The 19,935-nt window shown below is 45.6% G+C and overlaps 3 protein-coding genes across 7 annotated transcripts; 2 read left to right on the forward strand and 1 right to left on the reverse strand.

Moving 5' to 3' along the window:
• The first annotated feature begins 686 nt into the window (after positions 1–686).
• On the forward strand, positions 687–12,032 carry USP30 (ubiquitin specific peptidase 30). 3 transcript variants are annotated; one of them, XM_065646280.1, is made up of 13 exons: positions 687–816; positions 1,050–1,159; positions 2,002–2,184; positions 2,718–2,821; positions 3,660–3,758; positions 4,474–4,516; positions 4,782–4,876; positions 5,577–5,636; positions 6,229–6,315; positions 6,919–6,999; positions 8,046–8,265; positions 8,945–9,053; positions 9,252–12,032. In XM_065646280.1, the coding sequence occupies exons 1-13, from the start codon at positions 743–745 to the stop codon at positions 9,514–9,516; spliced, it is 1,530 nt and encodes a 509-aa protein (XP_065502352.1). In that variant the 5' UTR covers positions 687–742; the 3' UTR covers positions 9,517–12,032. The 3 variants fall into 3 exon arrangements, with proteins under 3 accessions (XP_065502352.1, XP_065502354.1, XP_065502353.1); XM_065646282.1 differs by having other exon boundaries at positions 8,951–9,053; XM_065646281.1 differs by having other exon boundaries at positions 4,477–4,516.
• On the reverse strand, positions 1,857–14,873 carry ALKBH2 (alkB homolog 2, alpha-ketoglutarate dependent dioxygenase). Of its 3 annotated transcripts, XR_010607077.1 has the most exons (7): positions 14,571–14,873; positions 13,739–13,937; positions 12,854–13,595; positions 12,353–12,465; positions 7,942–9,505; positions 5,161–5,272; positions 1,857–2,873 (listed from the first exon to the last, which is right to left on the reverse strand). XR_010607077.1 is itself a non-coding variant. In XM_065646283.1 (3 exons), the coding sequence occupies exons 1-3, from the start codon at positions 14,776–14,778 to the stop codon at positions 13,286–13,288; spliced, it is 717 nt and encodes a 238-aa protein (XP_065502355.1). In that variant the 5' UTR covers positions 14,779–14,873; the 3' UTR covers positions 12,750–13,285. The 3 variants fall into 3 exon arrangements, 1 of the variants encoding a protein (XP_065502355.1); XR_010607078.1 differs by lacking the exons at positions 1,857–2,873; positions 5,161–5,272 and adding an exon at positions 5,627–5,715; XM_065646283.1 differs by lacking the exons at positions 1,857–2,873; positions 5,161–5,272; positions 7,942–9,505; positions 12,353–12,465 and having other exon boundaries at positions 12,750–13,595.
• A 732-nt stretch (positions 14,874–15,605) lies between these two features.
• Positions 15,606–19,676, forward strand: UNG (uracil DNA glycosylase). Its single transcript, XM_065646468.1, has 6 exons — positions 15,606–15,930; positions 16,028–16,123; positions 16,791–16,888; positions 17,296–17,384; positions 17,638–17,816; positions 18,344–19,676. Exons 1-6 carry the CDS (start codon positions 15,619–15,621, stop codon positions 18,482–18,484), a joined length of 915 nt encoding a protein of 304 aa, XP_065502540.1. The 5' UTR covers positions 15,606–15,618; the 3' UTR covers positions 18,485–19,676.
• The last annotated feature ends 259 nt before the right edge of the window (positions 19,677–19,935 follow it).

A 19,935-nucleotide genomic window follows, 5' to 3' on the forward strand; every position in this document is an offset into this window, starting at 1 on the left:
GTCGTCAAAGTGCATCAGTTAAAAACAAAACCTAACAGCAGTAGGTGGAGAGCAAACAGAGAGAGGCCCTCAGATGGCAGGTGCAGCGGGAGGGGGTGTCGGGTCTATGGAAGAGCCTCAGGGTTGGCGTGTGCCATGGGAGGAGAGCTGTTCTCTCTTCGCGGGGCTTGGGCAGTTTCATAGATCATTTAGTTTGGAAAAAAAACTTTAAGATCACCTGGTCCAGCCTGTTAACCTGGCACTGCCAACTCCACCACTAACCGGTATCCCTGAGAACCTCATCTCCACGTCTTGTCCAACCCCTCCAGGGATGGTGCCTCAAGCCCTTCCCTGGGCAGCCTGTTCCAATGCCCGACAATACTTTCTATGAAGAAATTTTCCCCAATATCCAACATTAACTCCGCCTGGTGCAAGTTGAGCTTGTGAGATTTAAGCCTCCCCCCACCTCCCCACAGCTTTGAGCCAACCCTCCGCAAAGCTCGTCCCCTCAGGGGGGTCAAGGTGCTGCCAGGGGATGGGCAGCGCCGGGATCCGTGTCCGCTACACCCGCCTTTGCCCGGCGGAGGGGCCGGCCCGGACCAGGCCGGTGTCCCCGCAATCCCCGCGGCCTTAGCAACCGTCCGCCTGCGCCGCCGCCCGTTGCTAGGGGCGGTCACGCGGTAACCGGGCAACCCACGTCACTTCCGGCGCTCCGCCGGCCGTTCCGCCGCGCCGCCCGCCCGCGGGTCCCGGTTCCGGGGGGATGGTGCTGCCCGGCGGCGCCGCGGAGGCGGACGGGCCGGTGCGGCGGTTGCTGCGGGCCGGGGCGGCGGCCAGGTCAGCGGGGACGGCCCGGGGAGAGGGGGCGGCCTGGGGGCTGGGGCAGACGGGAGTCCCCGCGGTGGCGGCCCGGGGACAGCGGCCTTCCCTGCCCCGGCAACCGGGAGTGACAACGGGACCGGCGGGAGCCTCCTGGGCCTCCCCCCGCGTCCGATTCGCGTCCCCGCACCCGGAGGTAGCGACTCCCCGGTTGTTTGGTTTTTATTCTTATTTTCTTTTTCCCGTTCCAGGTACAAGGTGATGAAGAACTGGGGCGTTATCGGGGGGGTGGCGGCGGCCGTGGCCGCGGGGATGTACGTGCTGTGGGGACCCATCACCGAGAGGAAGCGGCGCAGGAAAGGTAGGGAGGGCCCGGGGGCAGCCGGCCCGCCCCGGGCACCGAAAACACGCGAAAAGAGCCCAAAATGTGACTCCTGTGCGTTTCCGTTTCATCTGAGCGCTCGCCTAGGTGTAACAAATGCACCCGTTTCTAGTTTTTTTAATTAGCTTTTGTAAATTATTTTCTCTTGCTAAAGATAAGATCTTCGTCACTGTCCTGTTTAGAAATTAAAAAGTACTGACAAAAGGATTTCTGTTACTGACGCAACGTGTTAATTGTGTCAATTGACATTTCGCACTTTATTTGTTTTGTGTTTTGGATAGCAAACCAAGTCCGTTCTTATTGGATGTAAGTACGAGAGAAGGGAAAGTCTCTCGCTGAGCAGAGTCGTACAGAAATACCTTAATTAGTCCTTGGAGTTTTTTTTAACAACGTCCTGATGTGAGCGGAAGCGAAAGCTCCCCGTGGAGCCCAGTGGTGCGGCTGTCACCGCAGGGGCAGCTGTGACCCTGCACAATGAGGGGCTGCTACACCATATATCGGAGCCAAGAATTTTAGCATTTGTATGCTGAATAATCCTGAACCTTAGTGTTACTGATTGGAACCTATTCCTCTCAGATAAAAAAGAAAATTTTAACAGCTTTTCCAGTGCTGTAATTCACGGAGACCACTATGATATAAACACTTCACAATATGCTGATGCACGTACCAGGGTTTTCTAGTTTTCAATGGGTGCTAGTAGCAAATAAGCTGAAATAAGTGAATTTTCGTCTAATTTTAATACCTAACACAACACTTGCTACTGAAAATAGGAAGGTTTTCCTACACTTCGTGCTGTAAACTCTTACATTTCTAATTCACAGGGCTTGTACCTGGCCTTCTGAACTTGGGAAACACCTGTTTCATGAACTCCCTGCTGCAAGGTTTATCCTCCTGCCCGTCCTTCGTCAAGTGGCTGGAGGAATTTACAGCCCAATACAAGACAGACCAGAACCCGTCCACTAAGCACCGCTACTTGTCAGTCACTTTGCTGCATCTCCTGAAAGGTACTTTAACATTTTCATGCTGCAATAAACTAGGAATAAAATATTAGTGTAAACGTTGTCGTTTCCAGCCTCCTTTCTTAAAAGGGAGCTCATGTGGTCTTGTCTTTGCTGTTCTCAGAGTATTAATGGTTAAAACGGTATGAAAATGGACTCGGTAAAATTGAAGAAACAGGAAAATATTATCACAATTAGATGTGTGCTCAGGATATATTATAAAATAATTTAAGCTTTTTTTCCCAAGCTTGCTATCTTACCCAAAATATGTACAATTAAGCCAGATCCTCTGTATGATGTTGGATACGAATGTTAAAGCCTCTGAGCCCAGTTCAGTGACCAGTTTCAGACTTGCCCCTGTGCTAAATTCATGTATCAGTTACATCCTACTTAAGCACTTAAAACGTTTAAGCAATCTGTCTTAATCAAAATAATCAATTATATGATGCTTAATTAACATACAGTCTGAAATAAAACAGATTTGGGTTCTCACTGTTCTCTGTGGCTCCTTCTAATGTTTTTCAACGTGATGTCTCCAGCTCTATCCTGTCAGGAGGTGACAGAAGATGACGTCCTGGACGCCAGCTGCCTGCTGGAAGTGTTACGGATGTACCGGTGGCAGATCTCTTCATTCGAAGAGCAGGTGATTGCAGAATTCCAGTTACACTGCCCAGCATACGCCTTGGCGCTTAGATCTGGAAGAACAGAAAATTGAAGCTATGGTCAAAATCTGAATCTTTGCTGTAGCGAAAAGTTTGCTTTAAAAAGTGATGGAAAGCAAGCATTTGATTGATGAATGGTGTTTTCAGTTTGCTTGGATATTTGTCCTGGAAACCCTGACTGCTTCAAACCCTCATACTTAATTACCATCAGATTCGGTACAATGGAGCCATAATGTTAAAATAGAAGGGATACAGCCCTAATTTCACTCTAGATAATGGGTCTCTGCTAACATGCCACGCTGCTTCCAGGGATGGACTCTGCTGACATTTCCAAATTTAGTGACATGGAACATACAAGATTTCTGATCTTGTTTTCAGTATTTTCAGCCCCTAAGTGCAGCTGGCCGATGAACTCAACCAATTATCTCACTCAGGAAATATGGTTCTATCTTTGCTGTTTCAGAGCCAAAGCAAACAGCAGAGATTTCAATTATGCTTTTACTGAAACCAAGGAACGCAGGCACTTATGCATTCATATTTTTTTCTCCCAGTATTTTAGTCTCTTTTGGGTTTACATGGCCCAGAATATTTTTAATAATGTGTGCTGTTACGAAGTTCAGCTTTATAGAAAAAGCTTTTTGGCAAAACTGCAGCAGATGCACAAACAATTATTGCTAATACATAAGGTGGGCTCTAAGCAGTAATTTTTCCTTCAGTTTCCTGCTAAATGACATAGTCATGTGCGTATCAGTACTCCTCACATATGTTTTGATGTCTTTTGTTTTCGCTTCCTCTGAGTTTTTTATCTCTATCTAATAGGATGCTCATGAACTCTTTCATGTCCTCACATCTTCATTAGAAGACGAACGAGATCGTCAGCCACGTGTGACACATCTGTTCGATGTGCATTCGCTGGAGGTGACTCCTTCATTCATGTTATTTCATTATCAGAAATTTCCGTAGCCTCCCTAGCTTCCCAAGTGTGGCGAGTGTCAAGTGTCTGTTCAGAAACTGAAGATATTTTCATGATGTTCACAAAGCTGTTCCTTGGTACTCTGATAGAAATGAAGCTGTAGGCCAGGCAGTCGAAAGAATAAAAAATGGTTTTTTGTTAGCAAATGTATTTGAATTTACAGTGATCCCACTTTCATGAGGGTTTTTGCACTCCTAAATCCATGGAATATCGGGATTGGAATACTCAGACAGACACTGTTCTGTGCCAGCAGTTACTCTAATCTGTGAGAGTTGACACATGAATGAGGTTTGAAAGCTGAACAATGGACATTTATGGAATAGTCCATTTGGAGGTGAAATTTATCTGATCCTCCAGTTCAGTGGTGAACTTCATGCAGATGGAAAGTTTTTCTTTTTGTCTAAAATATATACAAAAGTTTTATAAAAACTGTTATGCTTTTGCTTTACTACTCTGAGGCACAGAATTCTGCAGATTAATTATTTGTTTTATTAGAAGTAGGTTTTTTTCAATTATAAATTTGTTGTGTTCCAGGATTTTTGGCCTTCCTCAAATATAGAGAGACACTAAAACTCCCACAATTGGGATGAAATAAGAACATATTTAATACTTATTGGTTTCTAAGGCAGGGTTAATGAAATCTTTTATCTTCCTCTGTAGCAGCCAGACATAACCCAAAAGCAAATAAGCTGCAGAACAAGAGGTATGCTTTTTCCATTCTGAAATATGAATATTCATAATGTAGTCACTTTGTTTATTAAGGGGATAATATTGATTGTTGTCTGTATTGGAGTGAAATACATCTATTCAACTGTAAAAAAAAAAAAAAAAAAAAATCATTATTTGCCAGTGGGACAGAACATGTTTTAGACCAATTACTTTTGTTACTGTGATCCAAAAATGTGGGATTGTGGTGCTGAATACAAATGTCCTGAAAATAAAAGGACAGTTTCAACTCTCTGTTTCAGGGTCTCTTCCCCCTGTGTCAAATCACTGGAGATCTCAGCATCCTTTTCATGGGCGGCTGACCAGCAACATGGTTTGCAAACACTGTGAACACCAGGTATAAGAATGTGTGTCTGATATATATCTGTGAAAAAGGATGTTCTGAAACCGTCATCCTTTGTTGCTGACATAGTTGGTTTAAGCTCCAAAGGTTTGCAGGACTGACAGCTTAGACTGTTACTTTTTCAGGTACTTATTATTATGGTGTTGGTGATGAACGAGAATGTATATTACTAAATATACTAAAGAAAATGAAGTGTGAGCCACTTTTGGGGGATAACAGCTGTCTTGTTATATTTAGTATTCAGTACCACAGCTCTCATAGACTGAAAATCCACTCACATGGGCAGCAGTTTAGGATGAGCTATTCATTCAGCAGACAGTATTGAGATTGCACTTCCAAAGCCAAATTAAGTTGCAGTCCAGTTCTCCAGAGTTAGGAGATGAAGATAACCTGGGTAAAGAAAAGCATAGAGAAAATAAATCTCATTTATAGATCAAACTGTAAGAGTACATTCAGTATTTGTACTTTTCAAAACTTGCAAACAAATTTAAGTGAGCAGGGGCAGCTTCTGCAGAAACATGCTCAGCAGCACCTTTTGTGTACCCACCTCAAGGTTTTCTAGCGCAGTGCTTGGGAAAGTGGGTGGGTTTATCCAAATATTTGTGGACAGCAGAGGGCACAGTGAGGTTAGGTGGGGTTTTTTTGGACTGTCATCAATTTTACTTCACTGGATATGTGAAATACTTTCTTGCAGAGTCCTGTGAGGTACGACACCTTCGACAGTCTCTCGCTGAGTATTCCAGCCACTGTCTGGGTATGTATCCCGCCCCGACGCGTGACCTGCCTGATGTCACGGTTTTTTCTTCATCAGAGCCTTTTTAAGATGCCACAACCTAAAGTGTAAATAAGTAGCTACAGTTTATTTTCTGCCTTTCCATAAATTATTCTGTTGTGCTAATACAGTACCTGATGACTAACATGTTAGTGCAAATTACCAATTAGTACAAGCACGAATTTGTTGACACCAATAGAGTTTTCTGTTTCTCTTGGTGGAATACTTGGTCCTTCCTGTGTAATTTGAACAGAGCAGGTCGTATCCCAAGGGCTGGGTGTTCCTGGCAGCCTTGGAAGGTGACCTTCGGGTGCTCTGTGCTGAGAGTACACAAGTTACCCCACACAGGATTGGAAATTGTTTCTGTTTCTTTTTGGCTGTCTGAAAAACTTCGAATGACAAAGCATTGTAGATTTTTGGGGCAAAATGAGCAGCACATTTTTGAACTATAACATTTGTTGCTTAATGTCTGCTGGAGGTTTGTTTTTCCAGACAAGCAGAACCTACTTTTACAAAATCAAGTGGTATGGACCTGAAAATTACTGCAAATAATTTTTGGCTTTTTTGTACTTAGGGTCGTCCTATGACGCTGGACCACTGTCTCCATCATTTCATCTCCTCTGAATCTGTAAAGGATGTTGTGTGTGACAACTGCACTAAAGTATGTCATTTTAATTTATGTAACCTTCTAGCTCAGTTTTAAGCCTGCTGACAGAATTATGGCTTCAGTTCTCTACTCCTTTGTGACTTCAGGAAAGTCTCTAGCCTGCCTGGGATTTCTTATATTTAAAATGGAGTTCTTATCTCACAGAATATTTTGAAGTTTTGTTTATTACTAATATTACAAAAATTACAAATATTTTATTCTATAACTACCAGGTATTATTTAGATAATAAGTGGGATAATTTTTTTGTTCTGGTATTTTTAAAAGTATTTTACAGCTGCCTGTAATTTGATGATAGCACAGAGCTAAAGTGACTTGTTTGAAAACAAACAGAACTGGCAAATGGCTACTCATAAACCTGGAGCCGGGGCTTGTTCTGGAAATGCTTGTTTCTGCTTGATTTTGGTTTAGAATTCTGATCCACTAAGATAGACCACCAATTCCTAAGAAAGTTCCTAGAAAACTGTAGGTGTAATTGATGTACTGACCAGAGTTCTGATAGACGATTGCTTTTGTTTGCAGTGTGCAGACCTGCACTGTTGTGTAATCTCATACAGCCGGTAATCAAATGGCTTTATTTTTTTTCCCTTTTATTTCAGATTCAGGCAGAAGGGACTCTGAATGGACAGAGCATAGAAAACCAGAGAACAACATTTGTTAAGCAATTAAAGTTAGGAAAGGTGAGGCAAGCTAACCCTCCAAATCTATTTTTAAATCCTATTACACGGTAATTTCTTTCTCTGGTCTCTTTGCTTGATGCCCACTTCTTGCTATTAGACTACTTCAGCATTTTACTGTAAAAAGCAAGCTCATTTGTCAAATACTTGTAGGCATTAAGGCCTCAATTCAGCAAAACATCAAACTCTACAGCTTAAAGAATGTGAGGATTCTGCTCAAAACGATTCAGCAAAACACCTAAACATGAGTTTGGCTCAGTGGCAGTTTATGTCTTGCATTATTTCTTGATTTCCTTGGTAAGTGAAGTGATTCATCTATACAGTGTTTGTAGGATCTCTAGCAATTGCTCACTTCAAAGAAATTAAAGTGTTCTAAAATCAGCTGGTTTAAACAAGTGAATGTGGTGCTAAACATCAGGTGTAGTTTATATTAGAAGCTTTTATAATTTTTTGCTCTGTAATCGTATGATGCAGAAGACATCAGGGCACTGTAATTAAAAGCCTCAGGTGCCATTAATAAGAATATGTACTTATGCTAGAGGTTAACCCTGGCATGACTTTGAATGTCAGATATTTATAACTACTTGACCTTTTTTCCCTGGTGCTCTCACTGTGCAAAGCCATTACTTACTGAGCATCAGCAAATGTCTTACAACTTGTTCCAACAAATTCCAGTCATCATTTCTACCTCACAGATTGACAAGCTAAATAAGATTGACAGGTGGCCTTTTTAGGAACACGCAGGTATTTTTATTGATTTTTCTTCCATTTGGAGAAAATTATTCATATTAGCTATTCCACTGCCTTATGAGGGAGCAGTAGTGGCGTTATTGGAAATCTCAGGGGACTTGTGAGTTTGTGTCACGTCCTGGGGTACTATTGCCAATAACCTTACGCACAGATATAGCAGCACATAGGGGAACAGTTTGTGATGCATTTCCTTACCCACCACACTTAGCAGTTCCGTTTGTACGCTTTGAACTCAAACAGCCGTTTCCCTTTCTCTAAAATGTATTTTGATTCTCCTTTTCTGTGGAACATCACTGAAGCTCCCTCAGTGTTTGTGCATCCACCTGCAAAGGCTGAGCTGGTCAAACCAAGGCACTCCTCTGAAACGGCACGAACATGTCCAGTTCAACGAGTTCCTCATCATGGACATATACAAATATCACATTCCTGTGCATAAATCAAGCCAGAATGAGCTGAACCAGAAAAACTCTGAAGAGGCAATGCCTGGAACAAAGGATGGGATGGCAGTAAAACCTTCAGGTGCTTATTTTGACAATAAAATTTATTCATCATTTTTATGTTTCAGTGATAAAACATTCTAATCACAGATTGAACATAAGAGCAGTATCTGTATTTGGATCTGTGCAAAAAGGATGGGTAGAAACCCCTTTCCCAGCAAGCATTAGGATACCCTGGTCCAAGTTTACAGTTCAGTTTTAATAGTTCAATTTGATCCTACTAAATATATATATATTAAAAAAAAAAAGCTTACAAACAAACAAAAAAATCCCCCATAGCATAGACCTAGCACGTTTTATGTCCAAAGGATGAAGGAATGTTGAACTCGGGAAGTCCTGGGGATTATCTTGTTAGCGATCTCTTCTAAGGCTTCAGGGCAAGCATGAAAAGAATGTGGGAATGGTGACTTCTTAAAAACCAGTCAGAAAAAGTAGCTGCAGTGTGTCTGTCATTTAGGCAGCTCAATATTCTATTTAGTTGGGATTTTGTAAACACAGTCCTTTTCAAATTTGTGTCATGTAAAAGCAATTACCACCATCTTTGGATATTATACTCCTCTGCATCTCTTAAGTGATTGTGATACATAATGAATTAAAATAAGGAAAATACCTTCCTATTCTGTGATGAAGGGTACTGCTGGAACAGAAGCACTGTCATTAGCATTTGAGTTAAATTACTGAATGTCTGCTTTCTCTTGGAGATGCAGAACAGCCATCTGGTCCTAAGCCGCTCTTCATGAATGGTGCCTGCTCCTCTTCATTTTTAACGTCCTCAGGAACTTTTCCACTTGCTGCATTCCCTGAGTGCAGGTAAGTTAGAGATTTGTACCTTACCATGGAATTTCTGTCCCTTCAAATGATGTCTTGCTTTATTCTGTCTTTATTATGAGGCTGCATAGTAGCTGCTTTAAAAATAAATTGCAGGTGAAGATGGAGCAAGTGGGGCTGTTTCTGGGACGTGTGATCTCCAAGGGCTGCTGACCCTCTCCCTTCTCATTTGTCCTCCAGTTCCCCCGTGTACCTTTACCGTCTGATGGCAGTCGTGGTTCACCACGGAGACATGCACTCGGGACACTTTGTGACGTACCGCCGCTCGCCGCCTTCTGCGAAGCACCCGCTGGCCGTCAGCAGCCAGTGGCTGTGGATTTCGGATGACACCGTTCGCAAAGCCAGCTTGCAGGAGGTCCTTTCTTCTAGCGCTTACTTGCTTTTCTATGAGCGTGTTCACTCGAGGGCGCAGCACCAAAGCTTGGAGCTGAGGGCTGAAGAGTGATGATGAGAGCAGAAGGACAAAAACTGACAAAATTCCTCTAATGAGATCTACGTTGCACCTCCTGTCCATTATGCAAGTAACCCACCACAGGCCCTTTAACATCCCCCTCCCTCTGGCAATGGCTGGCTCCTGCTGGGAGTGTTTTGTACCAAAATTACGCTGCACAAAGTTGGTCTGCTAATATTGCGCAGTCCGAAGTATATCTGCATTAAAGAAGAGTTCATTCTGTTATGTAGTAATGTTGTCAACATCACGGCTCTGAAACAGACTTTTCACACAGACTTCCTAAGGGCATGTTCCATATTCTGACACGTATGTAAATTTTCAGAGGGAGATGCTTTATACGCATTTCACCGCAGATGTTTCTGAACAGGGGAGCCCCAGAAGCAGTCGATGGATCAAAGGCAGTGACTTAAGAAACAAAGTGCCTTGAGCTTATTTGAAGAGCTACATCACCATTGTCTGAGTTCACTGTGTGTCCCTTACGTTCTGATAAATGCCTCAAGACGATGGAATGAACTACTAACAGAATCGGATTTCTCTTGGTATCCCACCTAATCAACAAGTAAGGCTTCTCTGCATGCCCGATCCAAAAAATAACTTCCCTGTTCACATGATTTTCCTAATATTTTAGTTCTTTATACATCATAGAAGTACTTCTGATGATTCAAAGTGGTTTCCTTTTTCCAGGAGAAAAGATAATTTTTTTAATCTATTAAGAGCCAAGACCCCAATTTATTGCTCTATATCTTTGGAACAGAGCTGAAATGAAGAGCCAGAAGCATTTGCTTGCAATGAGTATTGTCATTTCCTTTGTCACTATGAAACTGTTGAATATGGTTGCTTGTAGGATTGACTACAACTTTTAATGCTGTGATTTCAAGGCTACTGTCACTGGTGTTCTAAACTTGCCCTTCCTATTTTAATGCTGAAAACTGCCATTTCTCATCAGCCATTCCAACACTTGAGCTTACAATTGAGCTTTAGAGCTTGTACCAGTCGTGATTGTGAGCTGAGCTGTACAGCAACCCCAGCATCCTCTTTACGTTGGAGCACACACGATTATGTTGGGACTGGCGGCACTTTTTTGCTGCTGAGAAGACCCAAGACCTGAGAAGACGAGTGTCACTGCATTAGATACACAGATCGCCAAATCAGTACAAGTAAGGTGTCCTTTGCTGCTCTAGATTGCTTGATATGTTAAGAAAAAAAAAATCCAAACAGAGGGAGGGAGACGCAGCAAAAATTATCCTTTTGACTGCTTTTAAATGACCAGGAATAAAATATATAGGCTATTTTTAGCTCTTTTCTATCCTTGCAAGCTTGGAGGGAAAGGTTACTGCATCAGACATGCTTTTTCAGTGTAAAACAGCAACTAAGTTTTCATATGGTACCAACTCTCTTAATAATTTTTTAGGGCAACTTTGTGCCTCAGATATTCACATTGCTGGCCAAAGCTCATAGGCGTTCAGAGCTCCACTCAAAGCCAGCCAAAATCAGAGTGGTAACAGATGTTTAGGAAAAACTATTTACACAGCTCATCATTCCAGATTATGGGTCACAACTGCTGCTCCAAGTAATGCTCATAGTACATAAAAGAAGCTTTATAAATCCACTGATGTTCCTGAGAAGGAAAAACATCTTGCAAAGCATCCAGCTTCAGCAGGTCAAGCGTTTGTACCTTTAAAATTCAAAACATTTCCACTGCCAGCAGTGTATATTCTGCACTACCTATTCTCAACAGGGTCTGTTAAAAGTTTTTAACTCTGAATTTTTGTGAAGTTCATCTGAACAGGTCACTTTGTTTAGAAAGCAGTAATGCTGGAGGTGGGTCAGGCCATCTGCAGACAGTGGAATAAGTCTTAAACTCATCAGCTGGTAGCAGAGACATGAAGCCATATATTACTGCAAAATTGCTTTTTCAATATATTTTTATTTTCCTTTTGCATAGAGCTGCTTTCCAACAGGGGCCAGTTTGAGAAAGAAAGCACAGTTGCTGTAAGACGCTGATAAACTGCTCAGTTTACGCTGAAAGCTTCCTCAAGGGCTATAAGGCTGAGGGTTGAGTAGTCAGCATTTGTTCTAGCTGTCACCGTTAGGAAGGAGGAGAAGGTCTTGGCTTAGCCCTCAGGGTGGGGAAGCAAGCAAGTATCAGCACCTCGGTCCTGGTCCTGAGCTGTTGTAGCTACTCCCAGCCTACTTGGAACATCCAAGACCTCTGCAAGTGTTGCCACCCAACCCTCACCTGAAGTCATGGGCTCTGTGCGGGCACATGAGGCTCATCAAACGCTGTAACTCACAAGCTTCCATGGTGGAGAAGGTGGTAATAAAATGTAAAGGCTTTAAAAACATCATATAAGGCCTCCAAGATGACATCTCTGTGTTTGGATTATTTTTGTCTTATTTTGTGCGTTATTTAAAAATGTATGACACTACAGTCAAACCACTGCACTGCTGTTTGAAGTTGAGTTTTCACTTCGGGGTATTTTTCTAATTGTACAGTAGCAATAAAAGAACAAACTTATTAGAAAAAGTAGCTGTTCTCGTGTGGTAATGTCTTGAAAGAAAGAGCCAAGCTATAAGCCAAACCACATTCGGTATACGCAATAGAATCAGCACTTCACATTCGCTGGATAAGAATTTGTGCAGGAACTCTTCATGCTCTATATAGTATTTTCTGGTAGTAGCAGAAGGTGGGAAGTACCAACTCCAAATTGCCTAAACAGACATTAATTCCACAGCCCTGATGGACCCACCGCTGAAGGACAGAGGCCACCACTAATTAAGATACTTGTATACTGGTTACACAGGGATCAGTTACCATTCTCTCACTTACCCCTGCTTGATTCCACAAGACCCGTTGCTGACTTTGGACGGTCGTTCCTCATGTCAGCAGGATTCACTGTCAGCACAGAAGGTGACGGCTTTTGGGGAGTCCAAACAGAATCCCTAGGGATAATTATTTAGAAAAATAGACACTCTCAGAAGTTACAGCCTTTCACACTGCGTTGTCCATATCAATGATAAAGCCTAATTTTCCCCAAAAGGTCATTTATGCTCCCAGGTTTCTGTACAAAGGACCTGCCTCCCTGTGAGGCAGCACCATGGGCTTCCTCCTGCCCCCCCAAAAGAACACAGCCTCCCACGTCTGCAGAGGAGGTGGAGCGGCAGAGGAATATACGCAGACAAAAGCCACAGTGACTGTAAAACATGCAGCCAGCCACGTTGCACTCGCTACATTCATATCTTAGCGCCCCTCTTGTCCATCTCATTTGTATTTTATTTTTTAAAAAACCAAACCATAGCTCATTGACAGAGCATACAAGAAAAGTGTCACCTGTTGAACAGTGTCAGCTTGCAGGCTCCCTCTAAATGATTACGTCTTGTAGTTTATAGTATTTGTAAACTATTTCTCTGCTATCTCAAAGATATAAGGTATTTTGACCTTTTTCTGAAAACTGGATAGAGTAAGATCAGCTGGGAAGAAACTTCCTCCTGGGCAAAACAAGGATATTAGTAATTAAAAATATGTATCAGCAGGACTACAGCAACATTTCACGGAGGCAAAGTATTCCTGGCATTTAAGATCAGTAGTCACAGTCTTTATTAGCAAGTTACTAAGTATACTATCTCCTCTCCTGGTTTAATTTGCTCATCTGGTACCTTGGATCATCAAAGACAGTGTTTGAATCAGAAATTGAGAGTTATGTCAGGGAAGAAAGCTGCTATTTTCAGAGTCAAAAGACCTGCTGCTTAATTGCTGAATATTTCACTTCTTGGCTAGAGTCATCACTTTGCGAAATGTGAGGTTGATTCTCGGGGCGAGTACTTTCTTGCGGGTGGGCAGGCTGTGGTACCAGTACACATTGGTGGGGTACTTCATCATCAGCAGGCTGCCGTGGGCAAGCTGCAGCTTGATGGGCTTCATGTGGCGCGTTGCGTTCTTCCCCCTGGAATCACAGTGCCTGAAAATAAAGTCCCTGCAAGCTCCGAAGGACACAGATGCAATAGGACTGCGTGGAACCAGTTCCCTCTCATCATCTCGATGTTCACCTATGTGGTCCCCTCCATCTTTATATCTGTACACAGAACAGATTAATTAGTTCTTCTACCAGTCCAATTAAATGCACACAAACCAATGCATCAGTGATCTGTGAATAGTGTTGCTCAAGCAATTTTTCATTTGAACAAGCTGCTTGATGCGATTGGAAATCAGACATACCTGTTAATCAGAACAAAGTTAAAAGTATGTCCTGTGTCCAAAGTGATGCGGTCTCTGATACGGTTGAGAACGGGGATCCAAGGCTTAGGAGAAAAGGTAACGCCTGAGTAAGTATATGTTAACTCAGGGTCTCCATAGGTTACTTGCTTCCTTGGAATATTGTGCCATTTGCCAAACACGTGCAATTTTGTCATTTCACCTGTTTAAACAAGAAATGAGAAGGATCAAAACCCACTCTGTATTGCCTCTGCAGTTCACACATTCAACATTCTCCTTGATTTGGAGCTTCTGCGAAGCTCCAGTGGGACAACAGAAATGAAGATGCTGATGACAACCCAACAGCTGCCAACCACATTCAAGTGCTTCTGTTCCAACAAAGTGCTTAACTCTCAAGTTTTACACTGCTTTACTATTCCCCTTGAATGGCATGAACAGGATGAGCATCCCCATCGTATTCTGTCATTGAATTAATGTGACTGGGGATATCTCACGCGTTACGTCTACCAGCAAACCCGTCACTCTTCCAGGACTACCCCGGCTGTTTGGAAACATTAAAACATGAATGAAACCACCTGGCACACGCTTCAAGCTAAACCAAACTAATGCTGCAAGATCAGACCTGCACCTGCACTTCACTTTGCAGGGCCAGATGGTACAAACACCCGGGACCTGCAGAAAACTCTGCACATCAGGCAGCTCTGCCAAGGCCACGGGCATCACCCCGGGACTGCCTTGGGCGGGCCGGCAACACCCCACCGGGCCGGGCAACGCCCCACCGGGCCGGGCACAGGGACATGCGGGGCAGCCGGAGCTGGACACCGGGTCCCGTTACCTTCGAAGTACTCCACCTCCTCTTCCAGCTGCTGGAAGATCTCGTCAGCCTCGGCCTTGCCGAAGAGGAGCCGGTAGTCACAGTTCAGGCCCTCGGCGCGGATCTCCTGCCAGGGGGGCTCCCCTGAGGCGGGCTCCTCCGCCCGCGGCCTCTTCCCGCCGCCACCCCCCGCCTCCCTGGTGGGACGTTTCACCACGTATCTGTCCATCGAAGGCACCGAGGGTGGCGGGCGCCTCCTCTCGGCAGCGAGACCGGGCGGGAACGGGAGCGGCTCCCTGAGGGAGCGGGAAACCCCCGGCTGAGGCGGAGAGCGGCGCAGTGCGCATGCGCCTGGGCGTGGCGTGAGGGGGGGCCCCCCCTCCGTCCGCCAGGCCCCGCCCCCCGCGCACGCGCGCGCTCTTGGCGCCAAGTCCGCGTCCCGTGCACCGGCTCGCGCGGCGCCGCTGCCGTCCCTCAGCGCTGCCTGTCGCCCGCTCCGCCGCCGCCGCCTCTGCCTCTCACCGCTGCCATGATCGGGCAGAAGACGCTGCACTCCTTCTTCAGCGCCGCGCCGCCGAAGAAGCGCGGCCGCTCCCCGGAGCCGGGTAGCGATGCTGAGGTAGCGAGCGGGGGGCTGAAGGGCGCCGGAGGCCCCGGGGGGATAGAGGAGGCTGGCGGGCGGGGGAGGCAGCTGTGTAGGGAGATCTCGCGGCGTTGGTGGCCGTTGGGGAGACCACGCGCCGCGCGGCCGCTTCCAAAAAACCCCGCGCTCCTGGCACGCCTGACTGACCTGCCAATCGAGGCCGGGCTGCGCCGCTTGCCCAATGGGCGCCGAGGGCCGCCGCGGCGTCACGGTTGCTAGGCTGCTCGGCTCTCCGCCCGTTGCGGCAAGCCAATAGGAAGGAGCGTGATCTTTCTCGTTGTCCAATGGGAAGCAGGAGTTTAGACTCCCGCTTGTGGGCGTGACCCTCTTGTCACGGCGGCCAATGGGGACGGGTCCGTTGTTGTTTTGCCGCGAAATACCCGCGTGCGGCGCGGCCGCCCCCGGAGGGCGGTGCATGGCCGGGCCATGGCGGCCGCTCGGCTCCCGCTGCTCGGCCTGAGGCTGGGCCGCGCCGCCCCCCGCCCGCTCTTCACCTCCCGCGCGCTCTGCAGCCTCCGCTTCGCTCGCTGTTCCCAGGTCAGTGCCGCGAAGAAGGCGAAGGCAGCGGGAGATGAGGCGAGCAAGGCCTCGCCACTCAGCGCGGAGCAGCAGGAAAGGATCCGCAAGAACAAGGAGGCGGCGCTGCAGCGGCTGGCGGAGCGGAACGTGCCCCCCGGCTTCGGGGAGAGCTGGCGGCGGCAGCTGGCCGGAGAGTTCTCCAAGCCCTACTTCATGGAGGTGAGCGAACCGGGCCCGCTCCGGGTGGCGCGGCTGCGTGGCCGCTGCTCCCTGCTCCCCCCAGCCTGAACCCTCTCTCCCCTTTTTCCCCCCTCAGCTGATGGCGTTTGTGGCAGAAGAGAGGAAACGCTACACGGTCTATCCGCCGCCTGACCAAGTCTTCACCTGGACGCAGATGTGCGACATCAGGGATGTGAGTAGAGCTGCCAGTGCTGGGGAGGTCCCTCCAGCTGCTATTGCGCTTAAAACAATGAAGACACAGAGTCGGGAGCACAAACACCATCGTTGGATGTTTGATCTCTTGAGCCTCAGTCCCATGTGGTGTGGATGCTGTTGTTCCTCTCACCTAACTTGTAAATCCCGGCTTCTCTTTCATCTCTGATACTAAACCAGAATTTTATTGTTTTATTACCTTCACTAGCCACAGAATTTACTTTAGAACTTGAGTTGGACTTTTGACCTTATTTCAGTGTTACCAGCTTAATGTAGTGCTTGATTTTAGGATCTTGTACTTTTTAAAAAATTTATCTGTAATGAACTATAATTTAAAAAATGACAGTGTTTAAGGTAATCCCATTGCCAATAAGCTGTGTCAAAAATATCGCAGCAAGTATGGCATAAAACTAAAATGTGGGGCAGCTTACTTGGAAAATACCTTAACAAGGTGTTTTATTGTGGCTTTTTGAAAATTAATTAGATGCCAGTGCTATAACTTCAGTTCCTGAGACTTTTGGTTTTGTGTGGTGTTTTTTAATGTGTGTTTGTGTTAGGATAAAGCTCATTTATATGCCTTTATTTTTCTTCCATCTTTTGAGAATGATACTGATTATAACTCAGTGCTAACAGAGGTCTGCTTTCAGGTAAAGGTTGTCATTTTGGGACAAGATCCATATCATGGACCTAATCAAGCTCATGGGCTCTGCTTCAGTGTCCAGAAACCTGTTCCACCTCCTCCCAGGTATGACTGTGCTCAATTTGGAAAATCCCTTTTGTTTACAAATTACTTACAGTTCTGTGTTACTCAGGGCTGTGAGACAAAGTGTGTAGTGACTGTTTAAATTTGAGCTGTGCATTGCCTAGAAAAAACACCACTGCAGAAGTATGGACAATTCTATGTAGTTTAGTGGCATTCTGAAGAGCATGCTGGATGTAAATTTGCATTTTCAGTTGTGCTGAGACCTCATTAAGCTTCCAGTCAGACACACAAAGGAGGGGGTCCTTCCTGCCTTGCTACTACAAATGGCTCTATTATCTTAAATGATAAGATTAAAATCAGTACTCTTGTCTAGTGTAAGAGCAGTACGTGGTGCTGCTTAGTCTGATCTGTAAATGTGCATATTTAAAATCTGGTGTTTTTCATTGCAGTTTAGAAAATATTTATAAAGAACTGTCGACAGATATTGAGGACTTCACTCATCCTGGTCACGGTGATCTGACTGGCTGGGCCAAGCAAGGTGAGTTAATAGGCACTCAAGTAATGTGTCCACTATAGCTCATAAAGAAACCTATCTAGAAGAAAGATCCATGGTTGGAAACAGTCCATCTTTAAAAGAGAAAATAAAATCTAAGTGCTTGTTGCTTAGCAGGTACCTTAGAAAAAAAATTTAATTTATCACTTTGGGGGGGAAGCAGGAAAAAGCAGTTAACGCTTGATTTGTTCTTTTGTTTGTCTTGTTTCACCCTCTGCGTATCCGCTTTGTTTGCTAGGAGTGCTCCTGCTCAATGCCGTCCTCACGGTGCGAGCTCACCAGGCCACCTCGCACAAGGAGAGAGGCTGGGAGCAGTTCACGGATGTGGTGGTGTCCTGGCTCAACAAGAACTTGCAGGGGGTTGTCTTCATGCTGTGGGGAGCCTACGCCCAGAAGAAAGGCAGCTCCATTGACAGGGTACAGGTTCCTCCTCCTCTCTTCCCCCATCACTAATTTCTTTTTTCTTCGGTTGGGTGGACACTAGAGGGCACTTCCCTTACAGAATTGGGGTTTGCTCCCTGCTTGAACTCTCCTGGCAAATTTAGTTCTGTTTCTGTTCCACCTTAGCCTTTGCCAGAATTAAGCAACAAAAGTGGAGCAAGTGTAACCTTGTGTTGTCAGAAAAGCCTCCAGTTGAGGACAGAACTGTTTTGGTTTTTTTTTTTCTAGGAAAAAGGCTCATAAATAAGCGTAAATTTCCTGTTCAGGATTACAGCAATGGAAAACTGGCCGCGGTATGACTGCTGCTTTACGTAGTCCATCCTCCTCTGCTCAGTGGGACAGAAGTCTTGGTCCTCGTGGCCGCTTCTTTGGGTCCCCAGGCTGGTGGCTGAGAAGGTGTAGAGGGGAAACCACCCCATCTGGGTCGGGGCAGAGCAACCAGCCGTGTGCCGAGAGCTGAAAACATGCAAATCTAACAGGCAGTTTCCTCTAACACTTCACAGAAACGCCACCACGTCCTGCAGACGGTTCATCCCTCGCCTCTCTCCGTCAACAGAGGGTTTTTCGGCTGTCGGCATTTCTCGAAGACGAACGAATTGCTCAAGAAATCTGGCAAGAAGCCCATTGACTGGAGCGCGCTCTGAGCTGCGCACAGAGGCTGGTGGGGTCTGATGGTTGGAAACAGCCCCTGGTTCAGGGGTTGTCTCGTTTCTGAAAAACTTTTGCTGACCTGAGGATTGATCTTTGGATGTTGATCAAGGAACGAAAGACCAAACTTTCAGAGATGTTATATTTCTTTTTTTAAAATGCTTTTAAAGAGCAGACTGGAGTGTTACATAGACAACTGCTCTGTTGTTTGAACAGGTCTCAGCCTAGTTAGAAGCAAAGAAAAAAGCCAGCAGAGTTCTATGTTAATTTGTGTTGTTGTAATGGGAATGTATGTTCAGGCTCTTGTGAAGGGATGTCAATTCTTCGAGGTGAAGCTGTTGAGCTCTTGTAAATACCCTGATGCGCCTCCCCCCATTCCTTTGCTTCCTACTGTGCAAATCTAGATTTCTTATTTGGCGGTGGGGAGCTGACTCCATGGGAGAAAAGGCAGATTGCTTTTGTTTTTAGCTTTTTGCTACAGATTACGAGATTTATTAGAAATACAGACTGTTTGGACTGTAAAGACCGTACACTGTCAGAAGTGTTACTTGGTGTATCTGTACTCTCAAGATTTTGGGGTTAATCACCCCAGCAGCCGAGAGGAGATAGTGACAGAGACTCTGGTTGTGCTCTGAGCTTTTTGTTGGTGTTTAGAGAGGAAAATCCTAAGTTTTTAGATTCTTGCTGTGTTAATCACTTGGATGACACGTGGGCTGCGATGACCATGAACTTTGTGGTACCTGCCCATGGCAGCAGCGAAGGTTTGTTCATTGAGATCTGCCAGCAGATGGGCTGATGGTTGCAGATCGTTTAAGATCTTTTAAGGTCTTAAACCAGAGGGATTTTTGTGCTTTGCCTTCATGGGAGCAAGTCCAGGTTTGTAGCCACTGTTGGGACTTCCAGGGTGAAAACAAGGTTGGACTTTGCCCTTCTGGGTTTCCAGCTCAACTTTGTAATTTTTTTTGTAATTTGCAATTCCTTTCATGGAAGTGAAGTGCCTTATTCCTTTGGAAATTGTGTGTTTGTAGAATACCCCTGTAAAACCTTCCTTCAGTATTTACTCTGATGGGTAACACTAGTACAAGTGGGGTTTACACTTCCTCTGGCTGTGTTATATTTCCTGTTTGGTTTCGTTTTGGTTTGTTTCTTTCCTACAGTTTGTTTTTTAAATAAAAACGACCTTGTTTATGTTGCGATCTTACATTGGCAGGACCAAGGCTGGGAGGGAAGGGGCCCCGAGGGGAGGCCCTGGCTCTGTAATGGGTGCTGTCCCCTGGGCAGGGGGGGTCCCTGCTGTCCCCTGGCGGGGGGTTCTGCCCCCCCTGGGGAGGCAAAGCTGCAGGTGCCGGAGTTTCTCCTTGTCCCTGTCACCGGGCGCGGGGCCAGGGCACCTTTGTCCCCCAAGGATCGGGTGTCCCCGCCGGCCATGCCAAGGCCCACCCCCCCG

This window comes from Caloenas nicobarica, chromosome 16 (assembly GCF_036013445.1).
Source record: "Caloenas nicobarica isolate bCalNic1 chromosome 16, bCalNic1.hap1, whole genome shotgun sequence".
Lineage (NCBI taxonomy): Eukaryota > Metazoa > Chordata > Aves > Columbiformes > Columbidae > Caloenas > Caloenas nicobarica.